The 21960-nt window shown below is 45.2% G+C and overlaps 1 protein-coding gene across 2 annotated transcripts in view; it reads right to left on the reverse strand.

Moving 5' to 3' along the window:
• CDC42BPB (CDC42 binding protein kinase beta) overlaps positions 1-21960 on the reverse strand; it is a 115273-nt gene that overhangs the window by 85474 nt on the left and 7839 nt on the right. For both annotated transcript variants that reach the window (XM_073578021.1, XM_073578020.1), the window contains exon 2: positions 2001-2092. In XM_073578021.1, the coding sequence (XP_073434122.1) occupies positions 2001-2092 (92 nt within the window). The remainder of the gene's footprint in view (positions 1-2000; positions 2093-21960) is intronic.

The following is a 21960-nucleotide window of genomic DNA, read 5'->3' on the forward strand; positions in this document are numbered from 1 at the left end:
GTTGAGACAAAGATAGAACTGTTTGATGATAATTCTAAGCGGTATGTGTGGAGTAAACCAGGCACTGCTCATCACCTGCCCAATACAATCCCAACAATGAAACATGGTGGTGGCAGCATCATGCTATGGGGGTGTTTTTCAGCTGCAGAGACAGGATGACTGGTCGCAATTGAAGGAAACATGAATGTGGCCAAGTACAGAGATATCCTGGATGAAAACCTCTTCCAGAGTTTTCTGGACCTCAGACTTGGCCGAAGTTTCACTTTCCAACAAGACAATGACCCTAAGCACACAACTAAAATAACAAAGGAGTGGCTTCAAAACAACTCTGTGACCATTCTTGACTGGCCCAGCTAGAGCTCTGACCTAAACCCAATTGAGCATCTCTGGAGAGACCTGAAAATGGCTGTCCACCAACCTTCAAAATCCAAGCGGACGGAACTGGAGAGGATTTGCCAGGAAGAATGGCAGAGGATCCCCAAATCCAGATGTGAAAAACTTGTTACATCATTCCCAAGAAGACTCATGGTTGTACTAACTCAAAAGGGTGCTTTTACTCAATACTGAGCAAAGACCCTTTACTCAAATACATATGATCATATGATATTTCAGTTTTTCTTTTTTCAATAAATTTGCAAAGATTTCTACATTTCTATTTTTTTTTTCAGTCAAAATGTGGGGTGCAGAGTGTACATTATTGAGAAAAAAAAGGAACTTTTTTGAATTTACCAAATGGCTGCAATGAAACAAAGAGTGAAAAATGTAAAAGGGTCTGAATACTTTCCGTACCCACTGTGTGTACACAGTGATTGCATCAGCAGAATAGTGAGCACAGCTCTGGAGTATAATACAGGATGTAACTCAGGATCAGAAATGTAATGTATGCACACAGTGACTACAGCAGCAGAATAGTTAGTGCAGCTTTGGGGAATAATACAGGATGTAATTCAGGATCAGTAATGTAATGTATGTACACAGTGACTGCACCAGCAGAATAGTGAGTGCAGCTCTGGAGTATAATACAGGATGTAACTCAGGATCAGTAATGTAATGTATGTACACAGTGACTGCACCAGCAGAATAGTGAGTGCAGCTCTGGAGTATAATACAGGTTGTAACTCAGGATCAGTAATGTAATGTATGTACACAGTGACTGCACCAGCAGAATAGTGAGTGCAGCTCTGGAGTATAATACAGAAGGTAACTCAGCTTCTATAATGTATGTACACAGTGACTGCACCAGCAGAATAGAGAGTACAGCTCTGGAGTGTAATTACAGGATGTAACTCAGGATCAGTAATGTATGTAAACAGTGACTGCACCAGCAGAATAGTGAGTGCAGCTCTGGGGTATAATACAGGAAATAACTCAGGATCAGTAATGTAATGTATGTACACAGTGACTGCACCAGCAGAATAGTGAGTACAGCTCTGGAGTATAATACAGGATGTAACTCAGGATCGGTAATGTAATGTATGCACACAGTGACTGCACCAGCAGAATAGTGAGTGCAGCTCTGGAGTACATACAGGATGTAATTCAGGATCAGTAGTGTAATGTATGTACACAGTGTAACATTTTTTGTACAGCCTCACATATGTAAACTGTAGAAAGATATACAAGAAGAGGACAAGCCCTTAAATCTACAGATGACTTGTTCTTGAATTCTCTAGATGTCTGGCAGGAAATGGGTTTATACTCTGTATTGTGGAGCCAGCTGATAAGACTCAGGCACAGAACATTACTACTTCAGGTATGTGGCAATCAGGGCCTATCCTCAGAGGATCGCTGCCTAACATGCATATTTCAGGCCTGGCCCTACACAGGAAGGAAATGCTCGATTCTTGGTCAGGACTATCCGCCAAGACAAGGCAACCCAATCCATGATCCTGGCTAACTCCTGGCTAATGTGACGTAAGGTCAAAGTTGGGATTCAGATACACTGGAGTACCACAGCAGTATGATCGTGCCAATATACAGCGCATGAACAATACAATTACCTCTCCGAATGCTCCCCGGCCAATAACCTTTATGATTTCGAAGTCCTCGCGTCGCAGCTGCATTCCCTTCAGGAGCTGTGTGAACGGTTTTGCTGTGAGAAAAAGAAAAAAAAATTATCATGAGGGTGCAATCCACATAATGAATAGTAGTACACCGGCTTTAGGCAGAAGCAATATGTGATTGCTGTCAGTAAATAGACATGGTCTTGATTTGGACAGGTAATAAAATGTTGAACACAAAGAGAAATATCTCCTTACAGTGACAAAAAGCAGGGATAATGAAATGGTGAACATGGAAAGGGGCTGACAGAGTCACATAACCAGTAGAGAATGGAAAACGGTGATCACTGCCCCACAAATACAGGGTCTCATTATTTAGGTCTCTTCTCCCCAATCTATGGATTTCTAGAACCAAAATTCCCAGCATGCCCCATCAGGCAGATCAAATGCAGTAGTATCTATATATATATATAATCGTCTAATTCTGTCTGTCTGTCTGTCTCTAATGGAAATCCCGCGTCGCTGATTGGTCGCGGCCTAATGTGCGGATGGTAGCCAGGATCCAGAGGAGAGGAGACTCCTCCGAACCCTGGGTACCATAAATCTGTAAAAAATAGAATTAAAATAAAAAATAGTGATATACTCACCTTCCGACGGCCCCCGGACTCTTTCCATCCTCTCACCACACGCAGGCATCTTCTGGTCCCAGTAAGGCTTTGCGCCAAAGACCGTTGAGGACGTCAGCTTTGGTCCTTCGCGCTAAGCCTTACTGGGACCGGAAGATGCCGGGGCAGAGGTGCGCGTGAGAATCGCTCATGTGCATAGCACTATCCGGCGCCATTTTCCTGAAGACACATTTTCAGTGTGTCTTCAGGAAAATGGCGCCGGGCAGCGCGGTATGGGCATGCGCGTACTCCGGCGCCAGTGCCACACTCCTCCCCCAGCCTCCGGCAGAACGGGACAGCGCTGGACCACAGGAAAGATGGGTGAGTAAACATTTTTTTTTTTGTATGTGTGCAGTTTCCTAGGGGTGAGGGGGACCATGCATACCAGGAAAGGGGGGTGAGGGGACCATGCATACCAGGATTGGTGGGCGAGAGGACCATGCATTCCAGGATTGGGGGGTGAGAGGGCCATGCATACCAGGATAGGGGGGTGAGGGGACCATGCATACCAGGATAGGGGGTGAGGGGACCATGCATATCAGGAATGGGGTGAGAGAACCATGCATACCAGGATTGGTGGGTGAGAGGACCATGCATTCCAGGATTGGGGGGGTGAGAGGGCCATGCATACCAGGATAGGGGGGTGAGGGGACCATGCATAGCAGGACAGGTGGGGGGGTGAGGGGTACCATGCATATCAGGATTAGGGGGTGAGGGGTACCATGCATATCAGGATTGGGGGGTGAGGGGTACCATGCATATCAGGATTGGGGGGTGCATTATTGCATTATTATTAAATCTTCATAAATATACTACATACAGTACATATTCTAGAATACCCAATGCGTTAAAATCGGGCCACCATCTAGTAATATATATACATGTGCAGGAAGAAAGACACTGATATAAATCGAAGGTGAAGTGGCCACTCGATATCCACTGCAGGTAAGCACTGACTTACATATTAAACCGCACCGATCAGTAAAAAAAACCCACAGGAACTAGACGAGGAAAAGGAGGAGACCAAGAAAACCAAACTCCAAGTGTCCATGCAAAAATCAGTAACTATAACCAGCAAAGCCAGTTATACCGCTCTAAGTATACTACATAGGAGTAGTATTGTAGTAGTTATATTCTTGTACATAGGGGCAGTATAATAGTAGTTATATTCCTGTACATAGGGGGCAGTATTATAGTAGGTATATTCTTGTACATAGGGGCAGTATTAGAGTAGTTATATTCTTCTAGGGGCAGTAATATAAGTCTATGATGAGTGGTGGCTGCGCTGTCACCCAGAGCTGTGGAGTCGGAGTCGTGGAGTCGGTGCTCATTTTGGTGGAGTCGGAGTTGGAGTCGGTATAAAATAGACAGACTCCTAAAACATATAATAAATTGGGTACAGTAATTCAATGCAGGATGTGCTGAATATTTCTTCATAGGAATTTGGGAAAGTTATGAAATGTCTTATAAATGGCTGTTATATTCCTGATCTACATTTCTGATATGCATGGTACCCCTCACCCCCAATCCTGATATGCATGGTACCCCTCACCCCCCGCCTATCCTGGTATGCATGGTCCCCTCACCCCACTATCCTGGTATTCATGGTCCCCTCACTCCCCTATCCTGGTATGCATGGCCCTCTCACCCTCCAATCCTGGTATGCATGGCCCTCTCACCCTCCAATCCTGGAATGCATGGTCCTCTCACCCACCAATCCTGGTATGCATGGTCCCCTCACCCCACTATCCTGGTATGCATGGTCCCCTCACCCCACTATCCTGGTATGCATGGTCCCCTCACTCCCCTATCCTGGTATGCATGGCCCTCTCACCCTCCAATCCTGGAATGCATGGTCCTCTCACCCACCAATCCTGGTATGCATGGTCCCCTCACCCCCCTTTCCTGGTATGCATGGTCCCCCTCACCCCTAGGAAACTGCACACATACAAAAAAAAAATGTTTACTCACCCATCTTTCCTGTGGTCCAGCGCTGTCCCGTTCTGCCGGAGGCTGGGGGAGGAGTGTGGCACTGGCACCGGAGTACGCGCATGCCCATACCGCACTGCCCGGCGCCATTTTCCTGAAGACACACTGAAAATGTGTCTTCAGGAAAATGTCGCCGGATAGTGCTATGCACATGAGCGATTCTCACGCGCACTCCTGCCCCGGCATCTTCCGCTCCCAGTAAGGCTTAGTGCGAAGGACCAAAGATGACATCACTCTCGCGAGAGCGCGACGTCCTCAACGGTCTTTGGCGCAAAGCCTTACTGGGACCAGAAGATGCCGGCGTGTGGTGAGAGGATGGAAAGAGAGAGTCCGGGGGCCGTCGGAAGGTGAGTATATCACTATTTTTTATTCTAATTCTATTTTTTACAGATTTATGGTACCCAGGGTTCGGAGGAGTCTCCTCTCCTCTGGATCCTGGCTACCATCCGCACATTAGGCCGCGACCAATCAGCGACGCGGGATTTCCGTTAGAGACAGACAGAATTAGACGATTATATATATATATATATATATATATATATATATATAGATACTACTGCATTTGATCTACATTCACACACAGCATTTTTCCTACGTTTTTTGAGGATACGTTTTTCAGCTGCAAAAGCCGATCAGCTTTTTAAAAAATTGCAAAACCTGAAAGGTTTTTGAGCTCATAGATAATGTTTGCAATAGCAAAAGCAGATTAGAAATCTGCTCTATCCATCCATTTATCCATATATGTCTATACATATCGTATCTGTACCAAAATGAATGAAAGCCAGGTAGTACACAGACTAACACTCCTTATTTTTTAGCACCAGTCAGGTACACCTCATAGCTGCCCAAAAGGACGCCCAGGACAGGCATTGCTTGTCTTCAGTAACACATCAACATCAATTGATAGTTGGAATAAATAGACTGCATTCATCACCACCACATCTTCTTAAGGTGCAGGCTTTATTTTCAAGTGTAGGGGTGTGCAGTATGAGGTTCTGTGGAACAGTATGAGGTTCTGCCCCCCCCAGGTTTGATCCTGGCTACACCCATGGTGTGAATGTAGCCTGAGGATCTAGGCTTTGTCTTAGCTGAGATAAGTCATAGTGATATATATATATATATATATATATATATATATATATTACACAGTCCAGACCAAAAGTTTGGACACACCTCATTCAAGGAGTTTTCTTTATTTTCATTGCTATGAAAATTGTAGATTCACTCTGAAGTCATCAAGACTGTGAATTAACACGTGGAATATAATTAACAAAAAAGTGTGAAACAACTGAAAATACTGTATGTCTTATATTCTAGGTTCTTCAAAGTAGCCACCTTTTGCTTGATTACTGCTTGCACACTCTTGGCATTCTCTTGATGAGCTTCAAGAGGTAGACACCGGAAATGGTTCTCACTTCACAGTTGTGCCCTGTCAGGTTTAATAAGTGGGATTTCTTGCCTTATAAATGGGGTTGGGACCATCAGTTGTGTTGTGCAGAAGTCTGGTGGATACACAGCTGATAGTCCTACTGAATAGACTGTTAGAATTTGTATTATGGCAAGAAAAAAGCAGCTAAGTAAAGAAAAACGAGTGGCCATCATTACTTTAAGAAATGAAGGTCCGAAAAATTGGGAAATCTTTGAAAGTGTCCCCAAGTGCAGTGGCAAAAACCATCAAGCGCTACAAAGAAACTGGCTCACATGAGGACCGCCCCAGAAAAGGAAGACCAAGAGTCACCTCTGCGCAGAGGATAAGTTCATCCGAGTCACCAGCCTCAGAAATCGCAGGTTAACAGCAGCTCAGATTAGAGACCAGGTCAATGCCACACAGAGTTCTAGCAGCAGACACATCTCTACAACAACTGTTAAGAGGAGACTTTGTGCAGCAGGCCTTCATGGTAAAATAGCTGCTAGGAAACCACTGCTAAGGACAGGCAACAAGCAGAAGAGACTTGTTCGGGCCAAAGAACACAAGGAATGGACATTAGACCAGTGGAAATCTGTGCTTTGGTCTGATGAGTCCAAATTTGAGATCTTTGGTTCCAACCACTGTGTCTTTGTGCGACGCAGAAAAGGTGAACGGATGGACTTTACATGCCTGGTTCCCACCGTGAAGCATGGAGGAGGTGTGATGGTGTGGGGGTGCTTTGCTGGTGACACTGTTGGGGATTTATTCCAAATTGAAGGCATACTGAACCAGCATGGCTACCACAGCATCTTGCAGCGGCATGCTATTCCATCTGGTTTGCGTTTAGTTGGACCATCATTTATTTTTCAACAGGACAATGACCCCAAACACACCTCCAGGCTGTGTAAGGGCTATTTGACCAAGGAAGAGAGTGATGGGGTGCTACGCCAGATGATCTGGCCTCCACAGTCACCAGACCTGAACCCTATCGAGATGGTTTAGGGTGAGCTGGACCGCAGAGTGAAGGCAAAAGGGCCAACAAGTGCTAAGCATCTCTGGGAACTCCTTCAAGACTGTTGGAAGACCATTTCCGGTGATTACCTCTTGAAGCTCATCAAGAGAATGCCAAGTGTGCAAAGCAGTAATCAAAGCAAAAGGTGGCTACTTTGAAGAACCTAGAATATAAGACATATTTTCAGTTGTTTCACACTTTTTTGTTAAATTATATAATTCCACATGTGTTAATTCATAGTTTTGATGCCTTCAGAATGAAACTACAATTTTCAGTCATTAAATAAAAGAAAACTCTTTGAATGAGAAGGTGTGTCCAAACTTTTGGTCTGTACTGTTTATATGTAATCGATATTACATAGTGTATTACATATTTACAATTTATTACAGTTTGTGTTCTAAAGTTGTATTCCAATAAATAGATATTATGATCTAAATATCTTGATTATTGGATCATAAAAATGATTAAATGTCTGATGGTCACATTGTACTACAATACATTTTTCACTTAAATATACGCAATATGTGTGGGAGTCGGAGTCATGGAATCGGAGTAAGGGAAATTGAGGAGTTGGAGTCGCAGGTTTGGCTTACCAACTCCACAGCCCTGCTGTCACCGCAGACATAAGTCCCCATCTAACTAAGCGATCTCGGTAGCGAGATCGCTGCTGAGTCACAACTTTTGTGACGTAACAGCGATCTCACCAGCGAGATTGCTGTGTGTGACAGCGATCAGCCCCGCTGCCGGTATCGCTGATCGCTGGAAGAAACCTCTGGACATTTCTTTGGTCGCTGGTCTCCCGCTGGCCAGCACGCATCGCTGTGTGTGACAGGCGGGAGACCAGCGATCAGCTGTAAAAAATAATAGAAAAAATAAAAAATATAGTTATTCTCACCTTCCGACGTCCTGTTCAGTCATCCTGCCTCTCTCCACGCTCCGGTCCCAGTGATCCTTTGCACGAATGACCGCGAGATGTCACGGTCTCAAGGGATAACAAAGTCTCGCGGTCATTCGTGCAAAGGATCACTGGGACCGGAGCGTGGAGAGAGGCAGGATGGCTGAACAGGACGTCGGAAGGTGAGAATATCTATATTTTTTATTTTTTCTATTATTTTTTACAGCGATGGCCAGCGATGCCGCACGCTCGGCATCGCTGTGCTGATCGCTGGTGAAGCTGTCTATGTGACAGCTCACCAGCGATCACATAGCGACTTACCAGCGATCCTGACACCTTGATATTGGTGTCGGGATCGCTGGTAAGTCGCTTAGTGTGACGGGGCCTATACAGTTGTGGCCAAAAGTATTGACACAACTGCAATTCTGTCAGATAATACTCAGTTTCTTCCTGAAAATGATTGCAAACACAAATTCTTTGGTAGTATTATCTTCATTTAATTTGTATTAAATGAAAAAACACAAAAAGAATTGTCCTAAAGCCAAATTGGATATAATTCCACACCAAACATAAAAAAAGAGGGTGGACAAAAGTATTGGCACTGTTCGAAATGTGATGCTTCTCTAATTTGTGTAATTAACAGCACCTGTAACTTACCTGTGGCACCTAACAGGTGTTGGCAATAACTAAGTCACACTGGCAGCCAGTTGACATGGATTAAAGTTGACTCAACCTCTGTCCTGTGTCCTTGTGTGTACCACATTGAGCATGGAGAAAAGAAAGAAGACCAAAGAACTGTCTGAGGACTTGAGAAACCAAATTGTGAGGAAGCATGAGCAATCTCAAGGCTACAAGTCCATCTCCAAAGACCAAAATGTTCCTGTGATTACCGTGCGCAGTGTCATCCAGAAGTTTAAAGCCCATGGCACTGTGGCTAACCTCCCTAGATGTGGACGGAAAAGAAAAATTGACAAGAGATTTCAACACATGATTGTGCGGATGTTGGATAAAGAACCTCGACTAACATCCAAACAAGTTCAAGCTGCCCTACAGTCCGAGGGTACAACAGTGTCAACCCGTACTATCCGTCGGCATCAGAATGAAAAGGGACTGTATGGTAGGAGATCCAGGAAGACCCCACTTCTTACCCCGAGACATAAAAAAGCCAAAACTTACCTGAAAAAGCCTAAAACATTTTGGAAGAATGTTCTCTGGTCAGATGAGACAAAAGGAGAGCTTTTTGGGCAAAGGCATCAACATAGAGTTTACAGGAGAAAAAAAGAGGTATTCAAAGAAAAGAACACGGTCCCTACAGTCAAACATGGCGGAGGTTCCCTGATGTTTTGAGGTTGCTTTGCTGCCTCTGGCACTGGACTGCTTGACCGTGTGCATGGCGTTATGAAGTCTGAAGACTACCAACAAATTTTGCAGCATAATGTAGGGCCCAGTGTGAGAAAGCTGTGTCTCCCTCAGAGGTCATGGGTCTTCCAGCAGGACAATGACCCAATACACAGTTCAAAAAGCACTAGAAAATGGTTTGAGAGAAAGCACTGGAGACTTCTAAGGTGGCCAGCAATGAGTCCAGACCTGAATCCCATAGAACACCTGTGGAGAGATCTAAAAATGGCAGTTTGGAGAAGGCACCCTTCAAATATCAGGGACCTGGAGCAGTTTGCCAAAGAAGAATGGTCTAAAATTCCAGCAGAGCATTGTAAGAAACTCACTGATGGTTACCGGAAGCAGTTGGTCGCAGTTATTTTGGCTAAAGGTTGTGTGCAACCAAGTATTAGGCTGAGGGTGCGAATATTTTTGTCTGGCACATTTTTGGAGTTTTGTGTGAAATGATCAATGTTTTGCTTCATTCTCTTTTGTGTTTTTTAATTTAAGACAAATTAAATGAAGATAATAATACCAAAGAATTTATGTTTGCAATCATTTTCAGGAAGAAACTGAGTATTATCTGACAGAATTGCAGGGGGGTCAATACTTTTGGCCACAACTGTAGATGAGAGTGATCACTCGATATCATGTATAGGATGAATTTGTGGCTGTGGAATTTGCAGTGATGCTCATGTGACGCATCAGCATCCTATAAAAGAGGAACTGGAAGGTGTTTCACATTTATTATCACTTGATTTATAGTACACTGCTGTCAGGGACGATAATACTTTATCTGGCAATACTGCAAAATTTAATCCCAACCTCCCCACCCCGACATACTGTTTTTGTCTCCAAGTTTTCCTTATTAACCCCCTCAGACTTCACCGTTTCCAGCTTCATATGAACAGTTTCTGAGGCGAGTTTTACAATCATATAGCTATTCCCCTGTGGTTATTGGGGTTCCCGGATCCCCCAGAAGTTGCAGACTCGTGGATACCGTCGGCAGCCTCATCGGCACATTTACCTGTTCTAACAGGATCATAAACAATTTTCTCTCTCATATTTGCCGAGTGACTCAGCGCAGGTAATAAAGCGCAGCTCTGCCCGTCAGCGGAGGCTCAGAGCCGCGGCTTATCTCTTAAAGGGGTATTTCACCTAAAGCTCTGGCTGCGGGACCAGGTACTAACACCTGTGTACATATCCAAACATATACATACTAATACGACAACTGCGATGATGGAAAACTTCTGTGAAAATCTGCATTCTTAAATTCATAGGTTGTCAATAAGTTTTGCACCACCTGTTAAAATGGCTGATAACAGAAAACAGTATACAAGACCTGGCATTTTGACTGACTCCTGATTTAGACTTCTTTCTACTTTATCATATAGCTGGAGTCTATAAGAATACACGTATCTGGGCTTAGATATTATTTTGAAAGGTTTAAGACAGGAGCAAAAACAGACGAGTCGGTCACGAATTACTGTAGCCGAAAAGAAATAAAGATGAAGGGAAAGCTCCGCTTTAAGAATTACCGTATCAAAAAAGCTTCACTTTAGTTTTCCAAATCCTCCTTTATATGCAGGGATGGATTGGAAACCTGAATGTCTGATGCCGTCACTTTGTTACAGTCTTGACAATCCTGACTGGAGGTGAAGGTTCCTGCAATGATACATTGTTGCGAACCACCAGGCCAGGTTTAGATCACAGAGGATGGTCTCGGCTGTATATCGCTGAAGTAAACGCTCTGCTGTGATGACATCAGGACGGGTTTCCATCCTCATGTGTTCACATCTGTGAAGGAGGCTCTGAGGGTTGGAAATTCGGCCTGTCTGGATAAAGCAGAGGGTTTGTTGCTGCAGTTGTATCACCTGACAGACCAGAGCCTGAGTCAATAGAGTCCGTTGGGTGAGGTTTGCGGTCTGATGGTTCTTTATAAACATGGTCCACTTCCATTCACTTTAAGCAAGCAGACATTTTTTTCTTTTAAGAAAAGCGTATTTGACAGTACCATTTATAGAAAACAGAAATATGGAAAGGTGATGAAAGCTTCGGCATTTACATATTAAAAAAAAAAAGCGGCATTTCAGGAGGAGCAGTGACTATGGTAGATCTGGGCGTCCCTGCAGTCGGGGCGTGCCTGCTCCAGCAGGTCAGTCCGCTCTTTAAATGTCAATATATGACATGCCTGGCCCGGGATACACACCCAGCCGGCGTACAGAGGAGCTACAATCAGGGTGGCGAGCTTGTATTGTGCATAGGCTCATGTCAGACAGGTTTACTGAAATTTCTGCGCAGGTAACAGGAGACGAGGCCGCCCCGGGCTGTAACAACACGCCGTCAGCGCAGGACAATGGGGATGAGAGTTATTAGTGGCTGATGCCAGAACCATATGAGGAAAAAATATCAAGACCGTGTGCTAACTCAATCAAGGCATGGTGCACTCCCAAAAATGGGTAACTAAAAAAAAAGAGCTTTTTCTAGTAGGGAAAGAGTTAAGTGACTCCCCGGTCCATTAAAAGCCTACTCTGATGCATCTTGTGGAGAGAGATATACGGCCACTTCCATATAACAGGTCAGTATCCTGTTTGCTCCCTGGGCCGCAGCTGCATGTTGCGTTTCGCAGAGGTCCTCGCTTCCTCTCCGCATCCTGACTATTATGTTGCGGCACAGAGCAGTAGGCAAGGAATTTCCTCTTCGCGATCCGATGTTCCCCTCTGGATGAAATGTTCAATGCCTGCAGGCGGCGGTGCCAGGCAAAGCCTCTGCCATGTAGCTATTTCTGCCGCATTTGTCTGTGGCCGGAGGATTCCTTTCATCCACTCTATGGTGCCCCCTGATAATTGCAGGTGCTTGCCACCATTACGGATCTACGCAGTCTATTTCCCCCCATAAGGCAATCACTTTCCATAAGGAGCTCCGTGTCAATGATGGAAATCTGATAAATGTTATCCTCCAGGGTGATGACCAAGCAAAGAACAAGGTTCAATAAATGGGTAAAAAAATGGAAAAATAATAAGGAAAACCCATTAGCGGGAAGAGGAGGCCGCATTATGGTGGAGCTCCGCAGATGCGCAGTCCGCCCTCACTGTGACACAGATTACCTATGTCGTCACTTATTTTTCAGTCTTTCCTGATCATTTGCTGACAAGAAACAATCAGCAAATTGGCTGATAAACCTTAATATGGATTACTGTGAGAATTTGAGAACTCACTAATACCTGAGGGTTGATACAACAGTAACTTAATATCTGATTAACTCTGGAGCTCTATGGGTTAATTATCCAAGCTGCAGAAACAATGAGACGCTCATCTCATTCCTGGCAGAACAACACAGACATAAGAATAGTAGAGCTGTCAACAGCATCTTGTTGATGGTTTCCTGGTAGCAAGAGATATTGTTTTTTGCATACAAACTTTAAGAGCAGATAATGGCATCTACAGGCTACATCAGAGCCTATGGATAGATGCCAAACAGAACGACATATGTGACTTCCTCCAAAAATAGCGCCACCTCTGTGTACAGGTTGTCTCCGGCATCACATCTCATGTCCAATCATGTCAATGGGGCTGAGCTGGAATACCACATGCCACCTGGTCAGATGCTTTTCTGGAAGAAAGCAGGTATTTTTCTGATCCTGGACCAAGGCTGTGGAGTCGGTAAGCCAAACCTGCGACTCCCACTCCTCAATTTCCCTTACACCGACCCCCACATATATTACTTATATTTAAGTGAAAAATTTATTGTAGTACAATGTGAACATCAGACATTTAATCATTTCTATGATCCAATAATCAAGATATTTAGATAGAACATAATATATATTTATTGGAATACAACTTTAGAACACAAAAAACTGTAATTGTAAATATGTAATACACTATGTAATATCGATTACATATATACAGTACAGACCAAAAGTTTGGATACACCTTCTCATTCAAAGAGTTTTCTTTATTTTCATGACTATGAAAATTGTAGATTCACTCTGAAGGCATCAAAACTATGACTTAACACATGTAGAATTACATAATTAACAAAAAACTGTGAAACAACTGAAAATATGTCTTAGGCCTCTTTCACACATCAGGTTTTCGCCGTCAGGCGCGATCCGGCGCTTTTGACAGAAACCGGATCCGGCGAAATGCAATGCCGGATCCGGTTTCCCCCCCATTGACTTGCATTTGCGCCGGATCGCGCCGGATGGCCATGCGTTTCATCCGGTTTTCGCCGGATCCGGCAATGTGTCGCAATGTGTCGCGATCCGGCGTCTGGAAAAAACGTCTACTGTAACGTTTTTTGTCTCCGGTGAAAAAGCCGGACAAGCCGGATCCGGCGCGTCCGGCTTTTTCACACAATGAAAGCCTATGAGCGCCGCAATGCGCCGGATCCGGCGAAAGCCTGATCCGGCGGCCGGATCCGGTTTTTTGGTCTGAGCATGCTCAGTAGCTCTGCCCACAAGACATATATAAAAGCAAGACAGTGGGACCCACAGCCACACCCAACATGCCACCCAAGACAGCAACCAGGCGCAGGAGAAGGCAGGAGACATCTGCAGCAGCACCATCAGCACCACCCCAATTGGAGCAGCATGCTGAACAACGGGAGGGGAGTCCAGCAGCAGATGAGAGACGGTAATTATCAAAGCACCCATTCCTCCAAACTAGGGCTATTGAATATCAAGATATTCATTGGCCCTTTGTTTCTCTTTATTCAACAGCCGCCCAATAGATGCAGCAGCAGCAGCAGCAATGGCAGCAGCTGGAACACCACCCACAGGCATGGAGTGTGGCCACCAGGAAGACAGCACATCATCTTCTGGGAGCCCTCCCTCGCATCGTCAGCGTTTGACGGTAAGTTTTTATTTCCAAAATCCATCTTCTCTGTAATATATGTCTATTCATGGCCTTTTATTTCAAAACAGGAATCACAAGAAGAAGAGGAGCTCCCAGAAGAAGAAGGAAGGGGTGGACAGACACCTGGAGTGGGCTCACAATTCGTAAGTTTTTTGCATCAAACGCAGAAACACAACATCACACTACACACAACACATAGAAAACAATGTTCTGCAGACCACACACAGCAAACAAATGCCTACATCCAAAGACATAACTTTTTTTGTTTTCTTCTCTAGTCTTCCCAATCTGGTGCTTGGCCAAGAGGTGCTCGCAGTGCCTCCCAGGGTCGTCGGCGACAGCAACGCGGCGGTCACCAGCGTGTAAGTATAAATATTTTTGCTTTGTTTTTTTGCACTTTTTATTTCATTTCTTTTGTGGAGGCTAATTATGTTATTTTTGTCTTTTTCTTTAACAGCCTTCACAGCGTGCTCCCGACTCTGACGTTGAGGATGGAGGGATTGATGTGGAACGCCTCATCGATCTCGTCAGAGAAAGGGAGCCGCTCTGGAATATGGCTGACCGCCGCCACGCTGACCTGATCGTTACCCGACGACTCTGGGAGGAAATCTGTTCGCTCCTTGTGGGCCGCTGGGAGGACCTCGATGTTCGGGCCCAGATTACAGAGCGTAAGTATATACAGTACCGGTTGCTTGATTTAAACCAGTGTTTCCCGAACTCCAGTCCTCGTGGTCCCCACGGATCATGTGTTCAGGATTTCTATTTACTATGGAAATCCTGAAAACATGACCCCTGGGGACCATGAGGACTGGAGTTTGGGAAACACTGATGTTGTATACTAACCACTCCTTTCTCGTTTCAGGGAACAGAATTGTGAATCGGTGGCGGTCTGTGAGAGATCGTTTCAAGAAGGAGTTCAATAAAGAGATGCGGGCCCCGAGTGGATCTGGAGGACGCAGGAGCAAGTACAAGTACGCACAAGCCCTGTCGTTCCTCCGGGAAACAATGGTCACCAGAAGGTAAATATTACACACCACATGTGAAAAAGAATGTTAGATGTAAATTTTTTTTTCAGCCAGGGCCATACCATGTCAGTATTTTAATTGTTTTTTTTTCTCTTTATTCCACAGCACGGTGAGCAGCACTCGGGAGCCGGCACGATTGGACCCTTCTGAGGCGATCCCTGAGGAGACCGGCACCGAGGGATACTTCGACCGCCGCGATACATCTGCACCTTCCCAGCCTTCCCACACATTCGACCCATCTGTCCCATCCACCAGCACAGGAGCATCGTGGCCGCCTACATTACATGAAGCTGCTGGTGAGGAGATCGCTTTCCCTTTACCCCACCCTTCTGCCCCCGCCGCCTCTAGTACACCTGCGGGTACTGGGCGGCAGCGGCAGAGGGGTCAGGAAAAGACTTATGCGCCAGAGTTCTTGCATCTGAATGCATCTTTCCAGAACTGTCTAAAAGTCTTGTCAGAGCAAATCTCCGCAGGCTATCAGCAGATCAACTCCAGCATTCTGGAGGTGAAGACACTTCTGCAAACCATGCATTCAGAAGCAAGATCTTCGCCAAACCACACCTTTTTCAGGTCTGTTGTGGAGCGCATGGAAACGCTCTCTCCTGCCCAGCAGATGCATGTAATGCATTCATGCCACGCTGCTCTCCAGCAAGTTACCTCCCAACCTCCTCCTCCTCCTCCCACCACAGTAGTTCCTCCACCTGCACCCCCTCCAGCCACTTTCCATCCTCCCCCTCCAGCCACTTTCCATCCTCCCCCTCCTATTACATCTACACCCCCTCCAGCCACTTTCCATCCTCCCCCTCCTATTACATCTACACCCCCTCCAGCCACTTTCCATCCTCCCCCTCCTATTACATACCATCCACCTCCAGCCACTTTCCATCCTCCCCCTCCTATTACATACCATCCACCTCCCCAGCACCATCCACCTCCCCAGCACCATCCACCTCCCCAGCACCAGCCACCTCCCCAGCACCAGCCACCTCCCCAGCACCAGCCACCTCCCCAGCACCAGCCACCTCCCCAGCACCAGCCACCTCCCCAGCACCAGCCACCTCACCAGCACCAGCCACCTCACCAGCACCAGCCACCTCCACAGTACCAGCAACCTCCACAGTACCTGCAAACTCCCCACTTCCAGCAACCTGCCCCGTACCAGACATCTCCCCACTTCCAGCAACCTGCCCCGTACCAGACATCTCCCCACTTCCAGCAACCTGCCCCGTACCAGACATCTCCCCACTTCCAGCAACCTGCCCCGTACCAGACATCTCCCCACTTCCAGCAACCTGCCCCGTACCAGACATCTCCCCACTTCCAGCAACCTGCCCCGTACCAGACATCTCCCCACTTCCAGCAACCTGCCCCGTACCAGACATCTCCCCACTTCCAGCAACCTGCCCCGTACCAGACATCTCCCCACTTCCAGCAACCTGCCCCGTACCAGACATCTCCCCACTTCCAGCAACCTGCCCCGTACCAGACATCTCCCCACTTCCAGCAACCTGCCCCGTACCAAACTCCTTCCCCATACAACTTGCCATCAACATCATCTGCTCCTACAGTCCCTGCCCAACCCTCCACTCCACCACCCACCACCTCTTCTGCTTCCCACATGTCCACCCATTCAGTAGTTTTTTCCACACCTTCACCTCTAACTGTTCCTTCCCCACAACGATCCCAGTCCTCTCTCCACACTCCCAGTGTCGAAGTGTCCCGCAGCCCCTACAGCAGTATTTCCACCACACACTACACAGAATTATAATGTGTGTATTTAAATAAAAATGACCAGTTTTATGGTTTCAGTTTTATAGTTTCAAATTTTTATTAAACATGTTTATTAAAATTTTAAAAAAGTTTACTAAAAAAAACATTTTTCAATAAAAGTTAAATTATTTTACACTGGTTGTCTGTCATTTCTTTCTGCGGCGAAAAAGGTTAAATACAGGGTATTTAAAAGGTGAAATGGTATTCAAAACTAGGTATATAACTGTGGGTAAATTTTAGCTTTTTGCCACAGTTGTGTTCCTGGTTGTGTTTGAAGCAAAGTATTTCACCTAAAAAGTTGTGTTTATTGTTGGTGATTTCCGAACAATGTACACAACTTTTGTTAAAAGGTGAAATACTTTGCATAAAACACAACCAGGTACACACCTGTGGCCTAAAGCTAAAAATAGAGACCATGACAAGATAGCCAACTTTGGTTGGCAAAGGTATATACTGTTGGTACAGAAGGTACACAAGTTTGGTTAGGGCACAAATCTTTCACACTCTGTCATCCTGCCAGTGTACTCTGCCTTGAGGTGACAAAGTATAGTGCAAAATTGTCCCTCATTACTGAAACCGTCACAGAACTTCTAGTGGTAATGTCATGGTAATCTTGCAAGGTGGTTTCTTCAGAGGTGTCCTCAATGGAAATGGGTTCCTTGCATATAACAAAATTGTGGAGTACCACGCACGCTTTGATCACCTCGTCCACAGTTTCTGTCTTGAGGTTGATCGCAGTCAATAGGACCCGCCATTTGGCTGTCAGAATACCAAAGGTACATTCAACCATTCTTCTTGCTCTTGTGAGGCGGTAATTAAAAATGCGTTTTGGTCTTGTCAATCCTCTGCTAGAGTACGGTTTCAAAAGGTGTTCTGACAGCTGGAAGGCTTCATCCCCTACACAGACAAATGGTATAGGTGGACCAGATGTTTACGGCAGCGGTCTAGGTGGTGGGAACTGGAAGGTGTTTCCATACAGTTTACGCCCCATGGCAGACAGTTTGAAAACTTGAGAGTCATTGGAGCGGCCATAGGCCCCAATATCAACCGCAATAAATTTGTATTCTGCGTCAGCGATGGCCATGAGGACAATTGAAAAATATTTCTTGTAATTGAAATATTCCGATCCAGATCCAGCTGGCTTTACAATGCGGATATGTTTCCCGTCCACAGCGCCCAAGCAGTTTGGAAACTGACATATCTGTTGAAACTTGTCAGCAATTTCAATCCACCTCTCTGTTGTGGGCTCTGGTAAAAACTCTTCAGCTAAGGAGTCCCACAGTGCACGGCATGTGTACTTCACAATTCCAGATATGGTGGAAATCCCGAGTCTGTACTGGAAATGCAGTGACGAAAGGGATTCTCCAGTTGCAAGAAATCTGTGGGGAATTAAACAATAAAGTAGTTTTAAATCACAGCATTACATACCAAAACTGACCTAACACTTGGCGATACAAATTACCACCAACAAGATTGCAGTGAAAGTGTGCTCTGATGCGATCATATCCAATAAATGTGGCTTACCTTAAAGTCACCATCAGACGCTCTGCGGGTGAAACGGAGAAGCGGCAATAGGTGTCCGCTTTTCTTATGAGGTGTGCAATGCGCTCCACCAAGTAATCAAAATTCTCCATTTTCATCCTAACATATCCAAAAAATTTATCCAGGTTTCGTCGAAGGTCCATGCATAGTGTAGAATAGACCCCACGCGTCATTCTCTTGGCTGTGATGGGGTGGATCCACAAACGTCGTCTACGATGCCTGATGCGCTGCTGTCTCGCTCTCTCCTTCTCCAGAACAATCACCCTCAAACGATTTGCCTCCGCTGTAAAATCCGCCAAATTCTTCAAAATATTTCCAATGACAACATCCATCTTCGCCAGTAAACTTGCTCTTCTCTCCAACCTGCACTTTCTCCTCTACAACCTGTCAAAGAAGGGCTGTAGGAACATGCTATATATAGTTTTCCAGTAGCCAATCCCGTTCGGAAGGCCACAAGGGTCAATTTTAAAAACCGGATCCGGCGTAATCCGTAGAAAAACGGATGAACCGGATGAGACGGATCCGGTTTTGTCTGTCAAGAAAAAGACGGATCCGGCAGAAAACCGGATCCGCCACATCCGGTTTTACTAAACATTTGCCGGATCCGGCGTTCCGGCACGACGCCGGATCGCGCCTGACGCCGAAAACCTGATGTGTGAAAGTAGCCTTATATTCTAGGTTCGTCAAAGTAGCCACCTTTTGCTTTGATTACTGCTTTGCGCACTCTTGGCATTCTCTTGATGAGCTTCAAGAGGTAGTCACCAGAAATGGTCTTCCATTCCAGCTATTTTACCATGAAGGCCTCCTGCACAAAGTCTCCTCTTAACAGTTGTTGTAGAGATGTGTCTGCTGCTAGAACTCTGGCATTGACCTGGTCTCTAATCTGAGCTGCTGTTAACCTGCGATTTCTGAGGCTGGTGACTCGGATGAACTTATCCTCCGCAGCAGAGGTGACTCTTGGTCTTCCTTTCCTGGGGCGGTCCTCATGTGAGCCAGTTTCTTTGTAGTGCTTGATGGTTTTTGCCAATGTACTTGGGGACACTTTCAAAGCTTTCCCAAATTTTCGGACTGACTGACCTTCATTTCTTAAAGTAATGATGGCCACTCGTTTTTCTCTACTTAGCTGCTTTTTTCTTGCCATAATACAAATTCTAACAGTGTATTCAGTAGGACTATCACCTGTGTATCCACCAGACTTCTGCACAACACAACTGATGGTCCCAACCTCATTTATAAGGCAAGAAATCCCACTTATTAAACCTGACAGGGCACACCTGTGAAGTGAAAACCATTTCCGGTGACTACCTCTTGAAGCTCATCAAGAGAATGCCAAGAGTGTGCAAAGCAGTAATCAAAGACAAAGGTGGCTACTTTGAAGAACCTAGAATATAAGACACAGTATTTTCAGTTGTTTCACACTTTTTTTTGCTAATTATATAATTCCTCATGTGTTATTTCATAGTTTTGATGCCTCCAGAGTGAATCTACAATTTTCTTAGTCATGAAAATAAAGAAAACTCTTTGAACGAGAAGGTGTGTCCAAACTTTTGGTCTGTACTGTGTGTATATTATATATATCACTAAGACTTATCTCAGCTAAGACATAGATCCTCAGGCTACATTCACACCATGGGCGAAGCCAGGATCAAACCTGGGGGGGGGCAGAACCTCATACTGTTCCGCAGAACCTCATACGGCTCACCCCTACATTTGTAAATAAAGCCTGCACCTTAAGAAGATGTGGTGATGAATGCAGTCTATTTATTCCAACTATCAATTGATGTTGATGTGTTACTGAAGACGAGCAATGCCTGTCCTGGGCGTCCTTTTGGGCAGCTATGAGGGCTTTGGGCAGCTTGTGCTATATAAAAAAAAAAAAAAAAAAAAAAAAAAAAAAGTGTTAAGGGGGTTTTACACATAGCGATATCGCTATAACGTCACCGATTTTGTGACGTTATAGCGATATCGCTATGTTTGATACTTACCTCCGACCGGCTCCCCCGCTGTCCATCGCTGATCGCGTGAGAATGTCCGGCTCCATTTCTCATCATCAGCTTCCTCCTGGGGCTTCCTGCTGTGTGAGACGAGCGACGCGTGGAGGCGGGCAGGAGGCTGTGTGTGAAAGGTGAGTATCGTGCGCTGCGTCGCTGTGAGGTCTGCCTGTGTGAAAGCTCACTAACGATCATTTAGCGATGCACCAGCGATCCTGACTGGGTCGGATCGCTGGTGCATCGCTAAATGTAAAAGGGCCTGTAGTCTGTGTGTTACCCGGCTTTCATTCTTTTTGGTACATTTATGATATGGATAGGCAGATATGGATAAATGGATAGATAGAGCAGATTTCTAATCTGCTTTTGCTATTGAATACATTATCTATGAGCTCAAAAACCTTTCAGGTGATGCGGTTTTTTAAAAAGCTGATCTGCTTTTGTAGCTGAAAAACGTATCCTCAAAAAACGCAGGAAAAACGCTGTGTGTGAATGTAGCCTTAGATCATGAATATAACAGCCATTTATAGGACATTTCATAACTTTCCCAAATTCCTATGAAAAAATATTCAGCACATTCTGCATTGAACTACTGTACCCAATTTATTATATATTTTAGGAGTTGGAGTCGGTCCATTTTATACCGACTCCACCAAAATGAGCACTGACTCCACAGCCCTGTCCTGGACGAACCCTTTAAATACTGTTCAGACGAATTGAATTTACAGAATGAAACATTTTTCTTTCCTATTCTTTTAAAGTTAGAAATTTTAAAAGTTGATCTTTTCTAAGTCCCCAGATGAGATGAGCGCAGATAGTCGGCCAATCATGGCTGCAGACGTGGCCTCTGCCGCCTGTTAAACAATGGAGGTGAGAGGTTGTCAGCTGCTGAAGTGATTGCTTCCTTTTCCTGTTCCATATACTTCCTGGGAAGTGACGGTTAACCCCTCCCAGACTTTGGGGGGGGGGGGAAATAGATTTTCTCTTTAACTAGGATGGGGGTCATTAAATATTTATAGGGAGTAATGTCCCCACTGGGACTTTGGTCCGGCAGCTCTGACTACTCGGCCAATCGCTGTAATCCATTATGTCATGCCAGCTGTCAGCCATGTCACCTGGCAACAAATCAACCTTTTATGGGGACCGCCGGCCGAAATCTCGGGGAGGATTTTTTTTTTTTTTTTTATTATTTTAAACAGACCTTTATTCTAACGATTCCAAGTCAGATACAGAACAAAAGGGGTTAAAAGAAATTAAAAAAAAGTCATCATTACAAGTGCTGGCATACGTACACCATTTTGTGCGGAGTGTAGCTATACGCGCGGCCCCTACGAGACTTCCTCTAAAGGTGTACGACTCCGCTGGTATATAACCGCGCTGTAAAGTGTAAGGTAAACTGCTACAAAACGTCCGATAACTGTCAGAAAGC

This window comes from Dendrobates tinctorius, unplaced genomic scaffold, assembly GCF_039654945.1.
Source record: "Dendrobates tinctorius isolate UK_male_01 unplaced genomic scaffold, ASM3965494v1 ptg000058l, whole genome shotgun sequence".
NCBI lineage: Eukaryota > Metazoa > Chordata > Amphibia > Anura > Dendrobatidae > Dendrobates > Dendrobates tinctorius.